At 40.1% G+C, this 22,666-nt stretch overlaps 1 protein-coding gene across 1 annotated transcript in view; it reads left to right on the forward strand.

Annotated features, from left to right (window-relative positions):
• Positions 1-15,283, forward strand: part of LOC5567422 ((E3-independent) E2 ubiquitin-conjugating enzyme UBE2O) — a 38,123-nt gene extending 22,840 nt beyond the window's left edge. The window contains exons 4-8 of the mRNA XM_001657354.2: positions 4,865-6,227; positions 11,941-12,939; positions 13,002-13,704; positions 13,764-13,982; positions 14,047-15,283. Of these exons, the coding sequence (XP_001657404.2) occupies positions 4,865-6,227; positions 11,941-12,939; positions 13,002-13,704; positions 13,764-13,982; positions 14,047-14,252 (3,490 nt within the window). The 3' untranslated portion in view covers positions 14,253-15,283. The remainder of the gene's footprint in view (positions 1-4,864; positions 6,228-11,940; positions 12,940-13,001; positions 13,705-13,763; positions 13,983-14,046) is intronic.
• Positions 15,284-22,666: the final 7,383 nt, after the last annotated feature.

Here is a 22,666-nt window from a genome sequence, read left to right on the forward strand (position 1 = left end):
GGAAAATCCAAGTAAATCATTTATTCCATTTTTGATCTCTTCAGGTGACTTATAGTCACTTGAGAGACCTTTCAAGACGACTTTGAACAAACGTTCAGTTTTGTCGTCATAAGTAAAAAAATTGTGCTTCTTCTCTTCAAGATATCTGAGAAGAAGTTCGCGATCTTTAAGAGTTTCCGGCAAAACGCGACAGTCTCCTTTCTTTGCGATTTGGAAGGAAACCTTGATTCCCCTAATGGAGTTCAAGATCTCCTGCCTAAATCCCCCAAATTCGGAACAACTGACCACGATAGGCGGCACTCTTTGCTTCCTCACTTGAATCAAAGAGCCTGGGCTAGAGGCTGCTTCGATTTGGTGTTCGGAAAATTTGTCTAGAGCATCGAACTGATTGCTCATTTCAATACAATTATTCATTTCACCCTTGGAAGAAACTTCGCATTCCGGGGAAGCGTCCTTTCTTCCATTCTTGCCACGTGTAGTGACAGTTTTAAAACCCACTTTTTTGGAAGGAAGTAGTGAATTCAGAGATTCACCCTTCCTTTTGTTAGTTGTTGATACCATGTTTAGTTAATAAACGAGAAAGACGTGACCTTCGAGAGGTTTTTTCCCTAGACGGTGTCCAAGAAGGATTACCACCGCTAGCTTTCGCCAACGGGTCCAACGAAAAATCGAAGGCACGGGTCCAAACAAGGATCGTAAAGGGATCAATAGTAGAAAAAATAGTACTGAAAAGTACTGTTTAAGTAGCACTGAAAAGTACCGTTTTTAATTTTAGCACTGAAAAGTACTGTTTGTGTAGCACTGAAAAGTACTGTTTTATTGCTTTAGGTAGTTTTTAAGAAAACTTCCAAGAGCAGAGAGAATTCGTGTACGCACAGCACGAAGGTACGATGCGCGACCTCCACTAAACTGTTGTAGAACTGCGCCTGCCGCGGTGTTAGAAGTATCTATGAGCAGGCTCAGCGGTTTCGAAGAATCGGGGTAGTTCAAAAGAGTTGCTTTTGCCAAAGAATGCTTGCACATTTCAAACGACTGCCTTGCTTCATCGTTCCACACAACCTTTCGGGAGTCGTTCTTCTTATTACCTGGAATTAGTGATCCTTTATATGAGAGATTAGCGGAAGAAAAATGGAATGATTTGGCAACAGACCAGCAGTGCTGAGTTTGCTCGGCGTCGAGAATAAATTATAACACGGACATGACTTTCTCATTGCTAAAAAGTGTATTTTGTTTCGTTATAGATCTTTGAGCTACATTTCCAAACTAATAGACAGCAGAAAAAAATTACTAACTAAATATCGCATTGACAAACATTCAAAAGAGGTAAATATTTCATATTTTTTGCTCTATGCAAAACAACTTTCACCGAAATAATTTCAAGCGGATTACATTACTCCTCAAGAAAAGTTCAAAACAAACATAACGCATGTTCGTTTGGCTCACGCTTTGACAGCTCTCGCTGCTCGATTGGCTCACACTTTGACAGAAATGTCAGCTTCCGCTTATCTCTCTTATAAAGGATCACTACCTGGAATCAGCCTCCGAAGTTATTTCTGCAAATCAAATGCGCGGGCAATGAACCGTTTGTAGCAGTTCAACAGAATCGGCGTAACTCCTTAACGGTGCTAGGTTCTGGGAAATCTGTTACGACCTTGACACGATCAGGTAGAGGAAGAATTCCATCCTTATTAACGATGTATCCAAGAAATTGGACGCTGGTCTCGGCGAAATGGCTTTTTGCTACATTAATTACCAGGCCGTACGTTTGCAGTCGCTCGAAGACGGCACGCACATGTGCTTGATGCTCTTCCGGTGTGCTAGATGCGTTGCAAATATCGTCCACAAACACGACAACAAAATCCATGCCATTGAATACCCGATGCATAAACCTCTGGAAAGTTTGACTGGCGTTGCAGAGGCCAAACTGCATACGCGTAAACTCGTAGAGGCCGAACGGAGTAATAACAGCGGTCTTAGGCACATCCTCTTCTTCCACGGGTATTTGGTGGTACGCTTTTTCAAGGTCCAGGGTTGTGAAGATTTGTTTACCCTGGAAAGCATTTAACAAGTCGTGTATGTGAGGAACTGGGTAACGATTTGGTATAGTTACTCTGTTCAATGCTCGGTAGTCCCCCACAAATCTCCAGTCTCCGCTTTTTTTGGGAACGAAATGGAGCGGACTGGCCGAACTGCTATTGGAAGGACGGCATATACCGAGATCGATCATGACTTGGAATTCTTTCTTCGCAGCACTCACCTTATCTAGAGCCATACGATGGCATTTACTTGCGACCGGGGGACCTTTCGTCTGTATATGGCGAGGCACATCGTGTTCCACTACCGTTTTTATCATCGTCGGTAGGGTGATATGCTTGAACTCGGTCATCAGTTCCCGAAATGGGTGATTTGAATCGACCAGCGTGACACTATGTACGGATGTATCGGTCACTCCCCCTGTTGACGACAGGTTCGTTAATCCATCTATTAGACGACGATGCTTCAAGTCCACTAATAAACCGTTTGTAGCGAGAAAATCCATTCCCACGTCCGCAACGAGAAAAGGCCAATTAAACCGCCGTCGTAATCTTAGATCCATTGTGACGTATTTCTTGTCGTACACTTTTATTCTTGTCGCATTTGCATGTAACATGAAATTTGGAAAAGGAACTTCATTTTGGAGGTATGATCGTCAACAGTATACGGCGACTTACTGAAGCTGCGTTCGCTCCCGCCGTCTCGAGCGAACGAGGATCTAGTTTTTTGGAGTGTATTTGCCGGGTTCTCGGCATTTCAGCAAACTTGCGATGGTACCAGCAGATCTCGTCCTCAGGAAACCGACTAGACGACCGGGATGTTGATCGGCTTCTGGATGCTCCTTGTGTTGCTTTTAAGTTTCTGATTTCTGTTGTCAAAGCCGCAACCTGGTTCTGTAGCTCGGATACGGCGTCGGATTTGGCCACAGCACTAGACGCAGCGGGAAAATGTGATGATGGTGACTCGACGATTTTGTCCGCTATCTCAGCCAGCTTGCCGATAGTTCCGTCACTGATTGACAAAATTGAAATTTTTATTCAAAGTTGTGACATTTTTTTCAAAAAACATACTGAGAAAACATAGCTAATTTATTCAGCATTGAATTGACCAAAATTTTAAAACAAGGTTTCATTAGAATCGTAATCTTATATTCTTTGAAGGGCGCTCACGAAAGTTTTGCGAAAAAATCTGAAAACTATTCAAAATCAATGAAACAGTCATTCAAGACATCGTGCAAAAGTTTGGGTTCATCTGAGCCGCAAGCAAATCATTTTTGTCAATATCTCTGCCATTTTTCAACCGATTTTAATAATTCATAGCTTTTTCAAACGCAAATAATGGCGCATACATGATTGGTTTGAGATTTCACAGATTTTTCGTGTTTTAAGTAAGTTCAGGTGAACCCAAACTTTTGCACGATGACTTGAATGACTGTTTCATTGATTTTGAATAGTTTTCAAATTTTTCCGCAAAAAATTCGTAAGCGCCTTTCAAAGATTATAAGATTACGATTCTAATGACACCTTGTTTTAAAAATTTTGGTCCATCCAATTCTGAGGAAATTAGCTATGTTTTTTCAGTGTGTTTTTTGAAAAATGTCACAACTTTAAATAAAAATTTAGTATATAAAATTCAGAAAATGTTTTCGGAAAAATACATAGCAAATAAGAATAAATCTTTGCCTTTCAAATGCGGCTTAGAGAGTTTCAATTTAACGTGTAATTCCAGAGATATGGACTGAACACTTTTGTATGCTTTTAGGGAGTGAACCCAAACTTATGCACGGGAGTGTATCTCGATATGCCCATTATCAAAAGTTTTCAAAACAAAGGATTCAAAACAATTTGCGAAGACGAAATGATATCTGCTTGTTTTTAATTTACTTGGAATGGAGTGATTTTAAATCTAGTATTCGCTAAAAGTTTGTTCTGTCTCGATCTCTCCCTATCTCGATTATCCCTTCGATATCGAGATGTGGAGAGGCGACTGTATTTCATTAGTTTATTCGACGATATTAATTACTACTTAACACTCTATGAAGAAAGTTGAAAACTCAACAGATACCTAAGATTTATATATTACAGTTAGAACACCCTTTGAATGTTTTTATTTATTTGATTGCTCTTGGTCCATTTGGCTTCAAGTTTGTATGGAAGTAAACGTATGTCAATTAAATGTTCCTCATTAGAAAAATCTGAAATTCATTGACACAAGTGTCAATTTGGAATTTGGAAGTGAGCCTCGATCCCACGACTCCGCAGTACGCTAGACAGGGTGCGTTCGCAGAACGGGTAACGATTATGCAATGCCGACAGCCAACCTGGAGAACTTATCATTTTCGTAAGTTTTATGGTCACCGAAAAGGCAAATCAATTATATGCACGCTATGCAATCACTTACCTGTTATTTGATTAGTAAAGCTTTGGAATATGGAGAAGAGATCTGGGGTACATCCAGAAAAAAATGTTAGATTTGCTTTCCGACGCCTTTTGTGGACTGCAATCTTTGTTAAACCTTGAAGCTTGTCTACATAGGCTGTATCAACTACAGTGTTGTTGACAGTCTGGGTTGGGTACGAATGAAAGCGATTCACGTATTTGTTTAACACAAAACTGAAGCGTCCAGTTATCATCGCAAAATATGATGAAAGATTTTTTAAGAAATATTGAAAGAATTATTCTTCTTGTCAAGTTAAAACATTAAGAAAGTGTTCCTCCAATTCTAAGGCATAGAGCTAGGGATTAAAAAAGTTTATTTTTCTCCCAAACAGAGCAGAACCAGTTTTCACTAGTTTTCAAATTTAAATTCAATGTTCATTCTTTTATCCTAGGTCAACGTGTGGCTCTCTCGTGGAAACGGGTCCAGAGTTCGATTATTGTGCCCTAAAAGATCCTGAAAGTCGATCCAGGTGCGGTTATTTTGCTAGTGCATTGTTCTATCCTGGTCAAACATTGGTAGTTCCTCTGGGTGAAATAGAAAACTCCAAATGGATCAAAACATCTGCGGAAATGAAACGCTCCATGAAAAAGAAGATTCCGGATGTGAAATTTACTGTCCAGAACGTGGAACTGGAAGGCGTTTGGGTACACTGGCAATGTAAGGCATCGTGTGAAGACATCGAGACTGAAATGAAGGAAGGAGGCATTCAACAACCACCGGATTATATTACCGGTGAAGACATGAAACGACTCAAAAAGCTTAATCTATTCGAATCTTGTATGTTGCAAATCAATGATAAAAACTATCTGAAGATAGAAGAAGATGATACAATTTGCCGTAAAAGTCAATGGAGAAAGGAACTCAGCTCAAAGTACCGTAAAATTTTGAAAACGGAAAATGAGAATGATGAAAAATTGATCTGTGATAACGAAAGCCATAATATTATCATTACCGGCACCGAATGCACGGATGGCATCAAAGAGAAATTAGAAACTGATCGGGCAAAATTGTGCCCCGTTACAGGCAAGGATGGCACAAAGGTAGGCAAGATGCGAAGAAATTCTCCACGACGCCCAAGCAGTAATCAGTCGTCCACGATATGTAAACTAGCAGAAAGTGATGAGTGGCAAACGGATCCGGAAGATGAAGAATATGATGCAGATGGTAGTAATTCAATAGTATCCGATGGTGCAGGTAGTCCAATGTCCTCTTCTTGCTCAAGTACTGTTACCCCGAGAGGTAGTCCCAAAAAGTCGCCTTTGCTAGCGAAAAAGTTAAGTAAACGTAAGAAACGATCTGCATCGATGAATAGCAATGCTGATCGTCTGCCTGTTGCTGGAGATGATGTAATTACGGAAACCCTAGTTGTGTATAGCAGTGCTACAGTTGTTTGGCAAGATGGTACTATTGAAACTAACATTCCGTCCACAGAGCTTTGTCCAATCCACCATTTGGATGACCATGAGTTCTTTCCGGGTGATTTTGTATTGGCTGGCAATACGGATCCTTCACACAATCCGTCATTTCGAGATTATGGAGTAATTCAGAACGTCGATCACCATGGCCGAACGGCCAAAGTCAAATGGTTTAGCACATACACTTGTACGGATGAGCCTCAACCGACCTATAACGGTGAATCCGAGGTCAGCGTGTACGATTTGAAGGACCATCCAGATTTCCAATACCGACCAGGAACCATCGTCATACGGGTTGCCAATTTTAACGGAGATGATTCCAACTGCAGTGCTGGTCAGGTAAGATAGTCTGTAGAACATAAAAGAGGTAGTCGGGGCAGTTTCGCCAATGGGGTGATATGAGTACTCCTTGAATTCCGCATAAATTCTTGAAATTTCATCAGAAATAACATGCTATCCTAAAGCTGACAAGTTATGAGTGGTTGTTCTTAACTCATAGAAAAATAAATAAATAATGTTCGAAAAACCTGCCCATATTGCTGTAAGGTTTTAAAGTTTACATGTACACGACGAACACGTGTCAAATGTGCAAATTGAAATTGAAACTACGAAAAGAAAGTACGTGTTCGGTAAATAGCGTGGTCACGAAGCCGTATTAATCTACAAATTGTCATGCAAAAATCTGAAAATTCCATAATATTAGTTCGTCACTAGTTCGTCTTCTAACGCAGTGGTCCTGACGGTGAATATTGCTGAGCCTCGTCAAGAGCAGTTTTGGCTTCACCTGTCTGGGATTCATCCCAGTGTACCTGACGAGAACATAAAGCAGCTTGCTCAGGAATCTTTGGGTACCAATGAACTCACCGTTACAAAGTTGGTTCCCAAGGACAAGGACATACGATCGCTCACCTTCATTTCTTTCAAAATCGGAATGCCATCCAACTTGAAGGAGAAGGCAATGTCTGCTACAACGTGGCCGATTGGTATCAAATTCCGTGAGTTCGAATCGGCTGGTACTACACAACCGGTTTTTTGGATACCACCGGTGACTCAGCCGGAAACGAACAACCCGACAGCCATTCAATCGATGTGATTCCTGTTCAAATACCATCAGTTCATGACGCCACCATTCCCGTAACAGTATACTATCAAAACGTTCGCGGTCTACGCACAAAGACGAATGCTCTACATCTCTCGCTGAGCTCGTGTGATTACAATATAATTGCCTTCACCGAGACTTGGCTTCGTGATGATATCTCCAATGCAGAATTATCTTCAAACTACTCTCTATTCGTCATCAAACGTCAACATCCCACCGCAAAATCGCTAGTGTTTGGGGGGGATTTTAACCTCCAAATTGCCAAATAACCTCGAAATCATCACCTCCAAGTTAGTTCTAATAACCTCCGTTATATGCAATATGGTGGCGCGTCGATCGTCGCAAGTTTATCGTTAAACAGTCAATACCGTTGCGACCGCAGCTCTTCCACCAGTAATCTAACGCGTGGCGGTGGTGTGCTGATTGGGGTGCGAAAGAGTTTGCAGTGTAGTTTCGTTGATGTTCCGAACTGTAAACTGGAACAAGTTGCAGTCAAAGTAAGTCTCGCTAACCTGTCGATGTACATCTGCTGTATTTATGTTAGACCAAATAGTGATCCGGAGATTTACCGACAACACTCTCGCAGCGTTCGGTATTTGCTTGATCTCGCGAAAGACACCGACATGGTCGTTGTTCTTGGTGACTATAACCTGCCAAACCTCTCTTGGAATTTCGACGAGGATCTTAACGCTTATCTACCTGCCAACGCCTCTTCTGAGCATGAGATCACACTAACTCAATCGATTCTCGACACTGGACTCTCTCAGGTGAACGATATTACGAACTGCAATGGGCGTTTGTTGGATTTGTCATTTGTATCTGACACCCAAAAAATTGAATCTTTGGAACCGCCAAATTCATTACTCCCGATCGACGCGCATCACAGACCATTCGTTCTGAAATGCGACATTTCGTCTGTAACTGATACACAAGACAATATTTTCTGCTACGATTTTAAGGGATGTGATGTTGAAGTGCTTAACGATGCATTGGCTCGAGTGGATTGGTTATTGTTACATCCTGGAGTTTAGAATGGCGGAGACACATATTGGTGTATTGAACCTCTCAAGTGTAAAACGAAACAAATTAAAAGTAGACTTTATTCAAACTAAGATACTACATTGAGACGCGACACGTTGACGGCACGGCGGTTACAAAACTTCTACTGCTTGTATGCATCACTCGAAGGCAGACTGAATTGCCTTCGATGAGCAAGCAGTTTCGAGAGAGAGAGAGAGAGAGAGAGTATTGGGATATGCAGTGATTCCCAACATCTCCCCTTTTTAGTTGTTTGACGGAGTTAACCATAGCGACGATCTTCAAGTCCACGAAGAGTGATGATGGTTGGATAATACATTGCTTGCGTGGTCGGTCAACAGGGTGATGAGAACGATCGTAGGGATGACGTTGTTTTCCTCTGTTGATCAGATCCCTGTTGATCATCCATTCGAAAACGTCGCTGAATGCCGGTGCTGATCCTTTTGATGAATCCATCCGGTGTCCGTTTCGATCTAGTAGATGCTTCAAATATCTCGGATGAACTGGATCACGTGCATAGCTGCTTTTGGTGCAAACTGTTTGGAAGCGATTGATAATATTTATTGAACTTCGAAGTGACTCGTCAAAAGAACGCTTGAGAACCTCTGGTGGTTGCAGTTGCCGTTCACTGGATTCGATTTTATTTTCACTGATGCCACCGCATGGCGTAGGTACGGTGATCGGAACGATAGTGAGAACAATATCATTTTGAGGTTCTTGTTGTTGCTACTCTTGGAGTTGAAAGTGCGCGGAAACAATCAGCTGATCCATTAGCCGCTGCTCCTGATTGACTACGATAGTGGAATCGAACGTATTTTGCACTGGTGCTGTACTCGGGCGAGCGACAGCTGGAGAGGAATCTTGATGATATTCGTTTGCCGGTGACGATAGCATTAATCGTTGTTGCATGGCTTGAAGGTTGCGATTCGATATGATTTGTTCCATAATTTTCATCTGCTGCATTAGATGATAGTTCTGAAGCTGTAGCAACTGTAGTAGATCATCATTGAACCTTTTGTTCGCTTCTCTCGTCTGCTGCATATGCTGATCCATATACTGCAGCAGATCGAGTTTGAACTGAGAAGTTGATGATTGTTGTGGTACCTGCTGCACCACTGGCTGCGGATGATAGGGTGGCTTATTCATATAACCATTGAATCCGAGCGTATCCACTGCTGGTGAGTGATTAGATGATGGCTGCATCACCGTGGTGTTGTACTGTCGGTGCTGATGAGGTTGAGTATCCGCGGGCGAATGTGACAGAGAAGACGGGAATGATGATGGCGCATAATGGTTCCAGTGTGTTGATTTTGGAACCGTGGAGTGCATGCCGTAACCTGCATGATGCTGTTGCAGATATAATTCCGCCGTGGAAGCTTGAGGCACAGTAGTTGGATCACTCTGTTAGCCCGTGTCGTCCATCTTCTCCTCCGCGGAAAATGAACGCATCGGGGTTCCTCACTGCACGCACGGGTTACTCGTCGCCACTGTTACATCCTGGAGAGAGAGAGAGTATTGGGGTATGCAGTGATTCCCAACAGTTATCCCTTCTAACCGATTGCCATATTGACACTGCCGTTTCTCGTTTCTATGAAACCATAAATAACATCACAGCCGAACTAGTGCCCCTCAAAAAAATCTGGCGAACTCATCACAAATGCCCCTGGTGGAATCGAGAGTTAAGGACAATGCGAAACAGGCTTCGAAAATTCCGTAAAAAGTACTTTAAGCACCGATCAGCAGATAATAAGCAGTCTCTCAAGAGAATGGAAAACCTGTATGATGAGCTGCGAACAACCGCATATCGGAATTACATCAGACGCCTGGAATCCGACTTCAAGCACGACCCCTTTTCGTTCTGGTCTTTCGTTAAAATCAAGAAGCACGGCCAGAGAGTTCCGTCGGACATGGTTTACCGCAGCTGTAAAGCGTCCAGTTTTCGCGATACCGCAAATCTCTTTACCGACTTTTTTTCAACCGTTTATAGCAACCAACAATTCAACTCCGTTCAAACTGCTTCTAACAGTTCCGTACATCTATCTCGCCTGGAAGTATCAACAAACAAAGCGTGTGCTTGAATAAGGGCGTAAGTCGCATGATCGATTTCCCTTCATCGATTCTCTCTTCTGTAAATAAAGGTGACAAGATGCGAATTTATCAGCATTTTTTCACATTAAGACGCAAGATTGCATCGCTACCTAGCGTCCTGAACTGAAAAAATGCGGACAAATCTGCATCTTGTCACCTTTATTTACAGAAGAGAGAATCGATGAAGAGAAATCGATCATGTGACTTACGCCCTTATTATAGCACACGCTTGAAACGATGTCCAAACAGCGCTGTCAGATGTTGACCCGACGAAAGGTGCTGGGCCGGATCGCCTTCCTCCCGTTTTCTTCAAAAAGTGTGCGTCCTCGCTCTCGTTACCAGTATCGATTATTTTCAACAAGTCGTTATTGGACGGCATCTTTCCTGAAGCGTGGAAGATTGCATCTATTACGCCCATTCACAAAAGTGGCAGTATACACGATGTCGAGAATTATCGCCCGATCTCAATACTAAACTGCGTGGGTAAGGTACTCGAGAAAATGGTTCATGAAGTTCTTTACCGCTCCGTCCGTCATGTGATATCTGATAGTCAGCATGAATTCATGAAAAACCGTTCGACGACTACAAATCTCATGACATTTGCAAACAAATTAACGAAGAGGATCGAAAAGAGGCAGCAGGTTGACGCAGTTTATATTGATTTCTCCAAAGCTTTCGATAAAGTGCCCCACACGTTAGCTGTGGAGAAAATGCGGCACATTGGCTTGCCCGACTGGATCATCAACTGGACGTCATCGTACTTAACTAATCGTAAGAGTTACGTAAAAATTAGCGACGCATATTCCGATACCTTCTCCGTTCCCTCCGGAGTCCCACAAGGCAGCCACCTTGGCCCGTTAATTTTCATAATTTTCGTCAACGACATCTGTAGTCTTCTTTGCTGTGATTGTTTGATGTTCGCGGATGACTTAAAAATCGTCCCCGTATCGTCACCGTTGGACTGCTGTGCTCTTCAGGAAGATCTGAACATTGTTTTGGACTGGTGCGGAAGGAATGGAATGTAAGTGAACATCTCGAAATGCAAAGTGATATCCTACAGTCGTCAGCGCTCTCCATTCTTCTTCCCGTACATACTCGACAGTGAAGAATTGGAACGTGTTGAAAAAATTCGGGATATTGGCGTCGTTATTGACTCTAAAGTTAAGTTTAACGAGCATATCTCTATCGTCACAGCCAAATCGTACGCACTATTGAGTTTCATCCGGCGCAACACAGTTGCCTTCGACGACGTGTATGCTTTAAAAACTCTTTTTTGCTCCTTAGTGCGTAGCACTTTGGAATATGCTGTCCAAGTCTGGGCACCGTATCATAATGAACAGTGTCATCGCATAGAGAGCGTCCAGAAATCGTTTCTTAGATACGCGTTACGTCGTCTACCGTGGTCCAATCCCATCGAATTACCGGCCTATGAAGACCGTTGCCAACTAATTGATCTAGAAACGTGGATTCCTACTAGACGCACTCAATACGCTTTTTTTGACCCTTTTGACGATAGTTGTAGATTATATAATGACGTTTCCGATAAATTTGACCTGAATATTTCCAAACATGTTTTTGCTAGTAGGATAAGAAATCTAGATTAAGTCACAATCTGTGCAACCATAAGTGTTGAAGATGTAGAACCAAATAAATACATAATTTTCAGGACTTTTATAAAAGTTCTTAAGGCTGCCAAACTGCCCCACTTCACCCAAGCCTTTAACTTGAGATGAAACAAAAATCTCGTTAGGCGCTTTGGCTATTACTATTAGAATGATAGCTTCAAGTATAATAACAATTTTAATTATGTGTTATGTTTTCTCGTAGGTTATCGATAACTATCCCAATGGAATGGTAAAAGTTTGGTGGGTTAACGATCATGTTAGCATGTGTTGGCCGCAGGACATCTTTGAAGTTGGTCAGTACGATTCCGAAAACAACTTCTGGGGTAACGACTCCGACAACAACTCGTGGGAAACTGAAGACGAGACATCAGAACTTGGTGGTGCTTCACCACAGCACGTTTGCAAACCAAAGCTTACCGCGAATCTAGAACGAGCCCGTGTTGCAATGGCAAGATTAGAGGAACTGTTCATAATCAATCCTCATCTGCAAAATCAAGAAATCATGAAAAAGCTATTGCTGGTCTACAAGAAATGTCGATATTTGGACCGGCTAATGGATACGAGCTTTTTTCACGAACGTCATTTTATGGGATTGGTAGAAAGAGTTAGAAAATCTAACAATCAAACTACGGCTGAACGGGTACAAGATCAAAAGAATAGATTGTTCAATCAAAGTGGTTCGAAGGCCACAACGCCCACTACTGCAGATATTCCCAGTCCGGATCAGAAGATTCCTTCGTATAGCAATAATAGTGTTTCGTCAAATGGTGCCGCTTGTACGCTTTCGGTTTCTAGAAAGCCTCACTCACATGCTAGTTTAGTTACTGCAAATTCATTTCAACTACCATCAGCCAACAATCAATCCACTTCATCAGACATTTCCAGTATTGATGAAAATCCCCTTGCTCCTACAAATACCAACTCAACACAGTCCACGGCAGATGCAGCAGGTGAAGATTCTGGTAACTTTTCTGGTAAAAGTGATGTTACAAGCGTTCCTAAAAGTAAAAGCAACATGAATCAAAGCGGTAATGATTCTTTGTTGAACACTGAACTGGATAATGTCAACAATCTGTACATGAACATAAGCGAGGATATGAACTCTACCAGTTCTGTGTTCAGTTTCTCTCCACAGGCGGAGAATGTATCTGCAAAGCTGTGTTCACTTATCAAAGCTCAACTGGTAAAGGCGTTGCAAGAGGTATGTGACTGCAATTCAAACCTAGTTAATCTAATCCACATAATTCATTTTATACTATGCAGATAAATATGCGATACAGCCAGAGCGATCTTTTCAAAGAAATTATTATCGAAGAAATACAACTTACGCCACCAACATATGATTCCCAAGTACTGTCATCCACCCCAGCAAAGCTGCAGTCGTCCCCTAGTGAGACAACCGTAGGCCAGAATGAATTGAACGATACTATCGATGAAGTAAGCCCGGCTGTCTCTGCACAGAGCACGGATTTAAATGTCGAAACTTTCCAAGTTCTTGATTCCGCTCCAAGCACGCATAAATATCATCTCACAGTATTCCAAACTAACAATCCGCAAAGTTTTTACAAAGCCGTCCAACGGGAACATCGACTATTGCGAACCGCCCTTCCTCCAGGAGTTTGGGTTCGAACATTCGAAGATCGACTGGATCTCCTGAGCGTTATGATTGAAGGTCCAAAAAAGACACCATATGAAGATGGGCTGTTCCTGTTCGATGTACAACTGGGTCAGGATTACCCAAATGCTCCTCCACTGTGCCATTACATCAGCTATTGTTCGGACAGGTTGAATCCCAATCTATACGAAGATGGTAAAGTGTGTGTATCATTGCTTGGAACATGGTCTGGCCGAGGTACGGAAATGTGGGGTCCGAACAGTACTCTGCTGCAGGTGATTGTCTCAATACAGGGTTTGATTCTTGTTGATGAACCTTATTTCAATGAAGCTGGCTATGAGAAACAGAAAGGTAAATTGCATGGTGGTAATTGAACATATTTCATATATTAATACTATTTTATGATGCAGGTTCACAACAAGGTAAGGAAAATTCCAGAATGTATAATGAAATGGTGCTGCTTAAACTGGTGCAATCGATGACGAAGCTCATTAACAATCCACCGGAGATATTCCGCGAACAAATTCTAATGCACTTTAAAACATGTGGTGAAGCCATGTATCGTCGAATCAACAGCTGGATGGACTTGTCAAACGCAGCGAACCAAAGTGTTCCTAACACCACTGATGGTAAGTAACGTTGGTCAATCTTAGCTGTTTTCTCAGGTTACTTAAAGATTCGTCATCATTATAGAATCTTCAAATAAGACACATTCCAAAGCAACCCACAACGAAGCAGTTTCATCTGTACCAGCCTCATCGGCGAAATGCGACCTTGTTGCGGCTTCGATCATAATGCCCGATTTTCCTCTTATTCCGGCAAGTCGAGGATTCTGCCTTACGCTGGTAGGTTTACTGGAAAATTTCAGAAAAACCCTCGAAACCATAGTTAGCGAGTAACGTTCGTGTATTTTAATCCAACCCACCGCACTCGTTGGCTAGCGCGATATTGAACGCTTGTTAGCAGTACTGTTCTCCAATTGTTTCTCGTTAGTAATTTTGCGTTGATTTTCGTTTAGTCAAACTTAATAAAAATTGCTGAAGCTACGTAACTTGGCAACATATTTTATAGTAAAAGCAAAAACGATCCGAAGTTTACTATGACAGCATTTATCTTATTCGAAATTTATCACACCTCTTTTGTTGAATCAATTATACAACTATAGTATATGATTTGACATATGACATACCGTCAACGTACCAGTATCCGCTCATGCTCCGCTCACGAGTTAAAAAAGTATGGTAATTCGAGTAATACACAAAAAAATGTCCACAGTATGATTCAATGTGTCAATTTGAACCGTATTGCGGCTATAGTTTTCAAATTAACTTTGTGTAAACTTATCTTTTTTTAGTGTGAGCGGGCTACTGGAACATGAGCGGCTACTGGTGCACTGATGGTATGTTCTTCAGAGTTAGTGTTGAAAAGCGTTTCAGAACCTCGCAATACAGTGAAAAGTGCCTATTAAAACAAATGCATTGCGGGTAATACAAAGTTGCACAAACATTCCTAATACAAAATCTCTTGCACTCAGTTAAAATTCATTGCAACCAGAGGTGTTTGAGGTTTGATTTGAACTCTGAAACGTCGACACAATACCCACTTAGTTGCATTAGCGTTCATTATAAAAATATAGCGAACCTGATAATAACTGCTGTCATAGCATTTCAGGACCACCCCTGGAATACTTGTCCCTATGTAAAGCTTATATAGCGCGAGACAGATTAGATAGAAACACACATCGAGTTTGTCCATTTCACTCAGAGGGAGGCTCATTACTGTATGCCCAGACACTTTTTATTTCAAATTTGTAATTAAAAAGTACAGTATTTTTGGTGGTTATATTGTTATTAATTGGAAGTTCTACGTTTGAGTAAGCGAAGAAGGATAAATTGCATGTAAAACCTTCAAACTATAATTTTGTAATCTGGAGGTGAAATTTACAAGCGCGAGGTGTATCTCTATCTGATCGTGTATGCATGGGTAGAACAGGTGTATTTTGTTGAGCATATAGTCATTTCATATCAACCCTTTCTTCTTTTTGTGGCGTTACGTCCCAACTGGGACAGAGCCTGCTTCTCAGATTAGTGTTCTTATGAGCACTTCCACATTTATTAACTGCGAGCTTTCTTTGCCAACTGATCATTTGTGCATTCGTATATCGCTTGGCATGATTCACTAGAAGAATGCAAAAATACATAGAGTAATACCTAGCGTAATGTCACGAGTAATCCCCAAAGAAGTGCGCTTAGGAAAATGTTTGGCCTGATTCTCCGAGGAAATTTTATGAATACTCTACGAGTACTTCCTCTTCAACGTTTGTCTTGTTTTTATTTTTATAATCCTGTTATTTTTTTCAGGCATGAAGGTCTAATGTTCCTTTTTAAAGACACTCTGTCGCTACCTGCCCTGAAAGTGGGGTTCCTTTTTTATCATAGGAATTAAGTTTACAATTTGAACACGTTTTCTCAAACTTCGAACAACACCAATCAAAATTCTGATAATAATTCGAATTTATCAAAAACGTGTCTCATAAAAGTTTATGCTAACTAGGGACTGCATATACTGCTGTACTATAACAGAATATCAGTTACATCCTAGTCATATGGGACAATTATGTAATTATGGGAGGTTGAAAGGTTCAAGTATTGTGTTAAATTTAAGCAACCCCCCCTAGAGTCGAAATGCTCGATACGCCTTACGTATGGTTGTTCCGAACCGATTATTTGTGCTCATTTGATCCAATCTTCTCATCAAGTTCATCTATAGTCACATTATTTTTACCATTCCCAACCATTAGTTGTTCAGTTACGCATCGTCTACCATAACATGTTCCTCATTTGGCTATATTGTACACGATGCTAAAATAAGCTGGTGACGTGGCAACGGTATGGACACTACCAAAGATAATTTACCTGCTGTGAATAGTGAACAATACATTTTAGAATTGTTTGCATATCATTTACATACATTCGTATTTATTTCTCTTATGTATTATATGTACTCATACCAAAAATAAACACGTAAAATGCTGTGCCTACATTTAAATCAATTAAAATTATTAAGTAATTTGTAATACTATAAGATAGAACATTAAATAAAAATAAGATGTGGGTTGAGAATGCTAGCAGCTTTATTCGGGATGAGTTATATTTTTAAATAAAAATAACATTTGACATCCAAATTAAGCTAGCTTTACATTTGAAAAAAGGCGTAATCATTCGCAAACATAATTGTGAGAAACGAAACTCAATCCGCACATAAAGGTATAATTGAGAAAGGTATTTTAATCGGCATTCACGCTAAAGATTCCGTATGAACAAAAAGCAATAATTCGCACTTGTAATTGTATATGCTGAATAGGGGTTGAGGAATAAAAAATCGCCAAAAAATAACGGAAACTTGTTTTTTATATCTGAATACGTTATTCGAAAGCTTTTTTATTATATTTCACGTAAAAAATAATCTTAGAATGATAAAATCATTAAATCTATCAAAAAAGCATTTCCTCCATTACTGGAACACGTTCCAGTAATAGTGGTATTTGCTAACTTTTGTTCCTATAATAGTGGTTTACATTGATTTCCCATTGAGGCTCACTATTATAGGAACGCCCCACTATAACTGGTGCAAAGGAGCAAAAAAGTTATGGATTTTAATTGTTTTCTACTATTTCCTTACTATTTCACAAGATTTTTTTTTCACATATTCATATCATTTTGACAATGTCCATGTTATAAAAATACACATAAAAATAAAAATTGGCTATAACACGCTTGAAACGGCACTACCACTATTATTGGTACACACACTATGACTGGATCAGACACCCTATTAATTAATGAAATATATTTCTGAAAACCTATATTGAAATCAAAAAAGGAAATCAGAAAATGCTTTTGAGTCATTTTGTAGCTTTCAAAATTCAATTACGAAAAAAATCTTAACTGGGTAGATTTGAACCCGCAACCCTAAATAAGGTCTGACTTGGGTCTGGGTCATTTGGCATAACATTTATTCATCAAGAATATCCATCTTTTAAAATAAAGAATATAATTCTGGTTATGCCAAATGGCCCGCTCCCGTCTTGCTTAATGCCCAAATCCGTCATCTTCAAACAATTATTCATTACTTTTTTCGTATTACAATACCACTGTAGTTATTACTTTTTATTCATACGGTACAACAGTAGCAGAAAGTAGAAATGGAAACCAAAGAAAATGGGTAAGGTAATTGCTCGATTATGAACATCCTAATAAAAAAGCACGACTGAAAGTTGACAGAAAGTAGAATGTTATATACAGAGTTCAAGATCAATAACTCCACACTTAAAAAATTTGATTCTGCAGGTAACATGAATAGATTATAGCGGTTTAAGATGCTCTCAGAATATAAATAGATCCAACTACAAAGCTATAAAAAGGCACAATTTTAAAAATGACGTCTCTCGTTTTAAAAGCGTACATGTAATTATTATTTGCAGAACCATAGAAAAAAAAACATCCCACTAGCACCAGTTGGTTAGATAGATAGGAAGCTATTCTAAAATGTGAGCAGCTTGGTATTGAAAAGGTAATCAAAATAGTAGATTTGAAATAATCGAACCCCTTTAGAAGTTACCGTTAACGAAATGCTTAAATTACAACAATAAAAATCAATGTAGTAACAAATAGCACAAAATATCAAAACTTCATAAAATTAGGAGTTTTAACTCGGTAAAGCAATTGCTCTCTAAACTCAATTCGCCGGAAAACATGATTGATAATGCAAGTGATAGCAAATATAAACGAGTTACTGAATGCAATATATTTTGTTCTAGAGTAGAAATGAAAGAAATCTTCCTTGAAAAAGGATAATTGGGATTATTCTACGAGTGGAGTAAGGTGAAAAAAGCGAGGTGATGAAACTCTTGAAGTGTCTTGCCCAGTAAATCAAATCGGAACTTATCTCATTAGAGTCAAGTTTTGTCACTTGTTTAGTGCGTGAATCGCAAGTCAGTCCCATCTGCATTTTCGTCAAAACTGAATTGAGTTCACTGACTGTTCAACATATCTTCCAATGCTCTTTCTGCTGCACTAATTAGATAGTATAATTTACTCAGAAAAATGAGGAAAAAACAGCAAGTCAAATTGTCCCATAATGAAAAGTAATCGCATATCAGTCCCACTACAGATTTCCGCACTGTGTAACACAAAAATGAATCGTGTTTTGGTCATCTTTATATCAAGCGTGTGCTAGAATGAGGGCGTAAGTCGCATGATCGATTTCTCTTCATCGATCCTCTCTTCTGTGAATAAAGGTGACAAGATGCGGGTTTGTCAGCATTTTTTACCATCAGGACGCAAGAATGCATCGCTGCCTAGCGCCCTGAAGTGTAAAATTGCTTTCAAACCCGCTTCTTGTCACCTTTATTCACAGAAGAGAGGATCGATGAAGAGAAATCGATCATGCGACTTACGCCCTTATTCTAGCACACGCTTGATATTATTATTATTATTATTATTATCGAGATTTTCAGCCATAGGCTGGTTCATCTGCTGGAGTAAAAAAAAAAATAAGTGGGCTTTGTAGTGAGAGGCCCACCTGTCATATTGTTACATAGTATATGTTCCACAATAGTATTTCAGCTTAATTGCATTGATTAGAGAGGTTTTAGTTAACAAAGTCCGAAACAGTCAGTTTGAATAGCAAGGTTCTTAAGATATACGAACTCCTATTCTGGATCAAATATGTTGATATAACTCAGCATCTTTTATAAAGGCCAATAGAGCAGCTTCGCTGCTCGGATCTTTTGCCAAGGCGTCTCTTATGCTGTTGGGAACAGCATGTTTGGAACGGATATTTTGATAGACGGGACAGTTGATGATTAGATGTTCTACAGTCATGGTTGCGTTGCAAGTGGAACATGTTCTGCGAAAAGATTCCCCATTTCCCATGTTGTGGGTGAGACGAGTGTGCCCCACTCGTATACGTGAGAGAACTTGTTGGTCACGTCGGTCCATCTTGTGGTTTCTCCTTTGATTTTCCTGATAAACAGCATTCTTGAGCTTATCCATTGCTGGGCCCACGCCTTCCTTTTTGCACGGTAGGATTCCATAGCACGGTGTTTGTTAGGGTGGTCTACGGGGAGGCGTTTAGCGGCCCGGAGAGCTTTTCTCCTTGTCTTAACCATTTTATTTATGTCCGGAGACCACCAAGGGAGTGATCTTTGACCAGGGTTTTCAGTTGTTCGAGGGATAGTCAGGCTGCATTGTGGATTTCATCTAGTAGGTCTTCAATATTGTTTGGGGTAGAATTACGAAGTTTAGCGTTTTCCTGAAATTGAGGCCAGTCAGCTTGGTCATATTTCCAACGAGGGCGACGTGAAATTCCTTGTGGTTGCTCATCCACACGGATCGAAGTCGAGTGATGATCACTGCCCAGTGGGTCTTCACCTGCTATCCAGAGAAGTCGATTTACTAGCTGTGTTCAACGAGCTGCTCGAACTTGGTTGCAACCACTTGCGAGTCAGCTTTTGGTGTTCATTGAGCCACTTCAACCTACTTCGAGTCGCTCGGGTTTGTGTTCATTGAGCCGAGTCCAACCAACTCCGAGTCGCTCGAAACAGGTTGGAAGCTAGAGTCCGAGCTAGTTCAACCAGCTCGCAGTAGCTCGTGTTTTTGACGTTCAAAACGTAAACATTGAGAAAAAAAAGCAAAATTCCGAAGCGATACGGATTGTTACACTCAAAATAATCCAAACGTCATTGCTACGTGAAAAATCACGTAGCTCATTCCAAATTCATTTTGCAGGCTTTTCACTTGACTAAGGTAATAATTACTAGAGTATGGATAATCACCAAAAGGAGTACCGGTGATTGTTACTGTAGCTCCCAATCGCACTTACGTGGAAAACGCGTAGGAACTTGACTTCATTTTGATCACCTGCATATCGTGTTCATCCTCTGTTGTGCGCAAATTTAAAGATGGTGGCCGCTAGTTTTCCCAAGAGCTGATGGTCTTCATTTAAGATTGATTTCCAGGTAAATACGTGTTAGAAACCGGTGAATATCAATTTTCTATAGCTTATATAATATTTACTACAGCTAACGAAACGTTAAACACCAAATCCGACGAAACTTCAAGAACGGCACACTTTTTAATGGAACGGCCCTTAGCAAACTTGAGAGGAACTTCCGTTTTTTCTCATATGATCGTATCACCATGTATACCGGCGTATCACTCAGTGGATATTAGAGAAATTGTTACTGGCTGCTGTTGCTTGATTGAACACAATAAATAGTTTTATTCCATCAGTTTGTGTATTTCTTTTAAGTGAAAAAATATTCAATTGCAGGAGTCTATGGAAAACAGAATTGGGTTTTATGTAAATATTCCTATAACATTTAATAAAAAATACATCTAGGATCTATTGAAACACTCAGTAAAAGCTACGTGAAAATTCACGTAGCAGCTACATGAAACTTTGATAGAACTGACGACTTCTATTTGTTCATGCGTTCATTCAGTGGTACCAATGGTTAACGTAAGTGCTACGTGAAAAGTGCGATGGAAAAAAACCACGTATGTTTTCACGTAACAATGACGTTTGGATTATTTTGAGTGTAAGTGCGCGAATTTTTTTTCACGTGGAATTCCGGTAAATTAGTGCGGAGAGTGACAGTTTTTCATAACAAACCGAAGGTGATCGAAAAAGAGCGTTCATTGAGAAAGCAGCTTGGAGTTGCTCGAAGTAGCTTTGACAGTTATTTGTTGACAAAAAATACGAGCTAGTACAACCAACCCCGAGCAAGTTCGATCAAAGTCATTGAACACAGCTACTATGTTTGGGCCTGTTTGGGCTAGCCAAGCTAATGTCGAATTCGTTTTTGAACCTGGGTTGGAACTGGCGCAACCCGTTCTGAATCACAGTTTCAACCCCAACCCGATTCAGGTTCGACCGGACTACAATTTGCTTGACGTTTGTTTGTTTATGTGTTGATCACCGACCCAGTTCCTAAAAACGAAAACGACATAATATCGATAGAAGAGTTCCTTTGGCCTTTGGTGAACGTTGTTGCTCCGTCGTTAAGGACGACTAGTCCAAATGCTTCTGAAACTTCCATAACCAGCGACCCTCTGGTATTAGGAACAGCGCTCCCCTCCTCAGGATGGTGACCATTCACATCTGCTAGGACTAGTATAGGATTATCCACACTTTCAAGAACATTTGTAAGTTTAGACTTCAGGTCCGCAATTTTCCCGTTGGGTAGATAGGCCGATATGACTGTTAGTGGAAAAGGGTATTCTAGTCTAGCTCCCACAATAGGCAGATCGGTGGCGAGAACAAGGAAAGAGTGAGTCAGTGCGCATCGTACCTTCGTGCTGTACGTACACGAATTCTCTCTGCTCTTGGAAGTTTTCTTAAAAACTACCTAAAGCAATAAAACAGTACTTTTCAGTGCTACACAAACAGTACTTTTCAGTGCTAAAATTAAAAACGGTACTTTTCAGTGCTACTTAAACAGTACTTTTCAGTACTATTTTTTCTACTATTGATCCCTTTACGGTCCTTGTTTGGACCCGTGCCTTCGATTTTTCGTTAGACCCGTTGGCGAAAGCTAGCGGTGGTAATCCTTCTTAGACACCGTCAAGGGAAAAAACCTCTCGAAGGTCACGTCTTTCTCGTTTATTAACTAAACATGGTATCAACAACTAACAAAAGGAAGGGTGAATCTCTGAATTCACTTCTTCCTTCCAAAAAAGTGGGTTTTAACCCTCTAACACCCAACCCCGCCTTTAGACGGGGTACACTTTGGAATTTTGTGTATTTTTTCATAGCTCGGAAATTAAAATGATTTTATTTTTGGCTTAAACCTTAACTCATAACACGCATATAAGAAAAGATTTTTATGATTTTTGAAACTTATTTGTATTATTAAAAATTGTTTGAAAAATTGTATTCTTATATAAGCTACAAATGCCTGGGATTCATTTAACGTGTATTATAAAAAATCGTGCCTTTTATATTTTTCTACGATCAACCTATCACAGAAGAAGAGCCTGATGGTATTGAAATGATTTCAAATCTGTTTTTCCGTTATTTACACGGAAAATAAAAAATGTTCCAGAAAAATATTTAAAAAATCATATTTTCAAAAGTATAGTAAAAACTCAAATTTTTATTATTGTAAAAAATCAGTATCCAGAAGAGGCTTCAAGGAAAAAATTAAAAGGATAGGGATGTTCAAAAATAAAAATAATAAAAATCAAAAACCAAAATTTATAAATTTGCGAAGAAAAATAAATCATTGCCCAAACCGTGTTTAGAATGA

This window comes from Aedes aegypti, chromosome 1, assembly GCF_002204515.2.
Source record: "Aedes aegypti strain LVP_AGWG chromosome 1, AaegL5.0 Primary Assembly, whole genome shotgun sequence".
Taxonomy (NCBI): domain Eukaryota; kingdom Metazoa; phylum Arthropoda; class Insecta; order Diptera; family Culicidae; genus Aedes; species Aedes aegypti.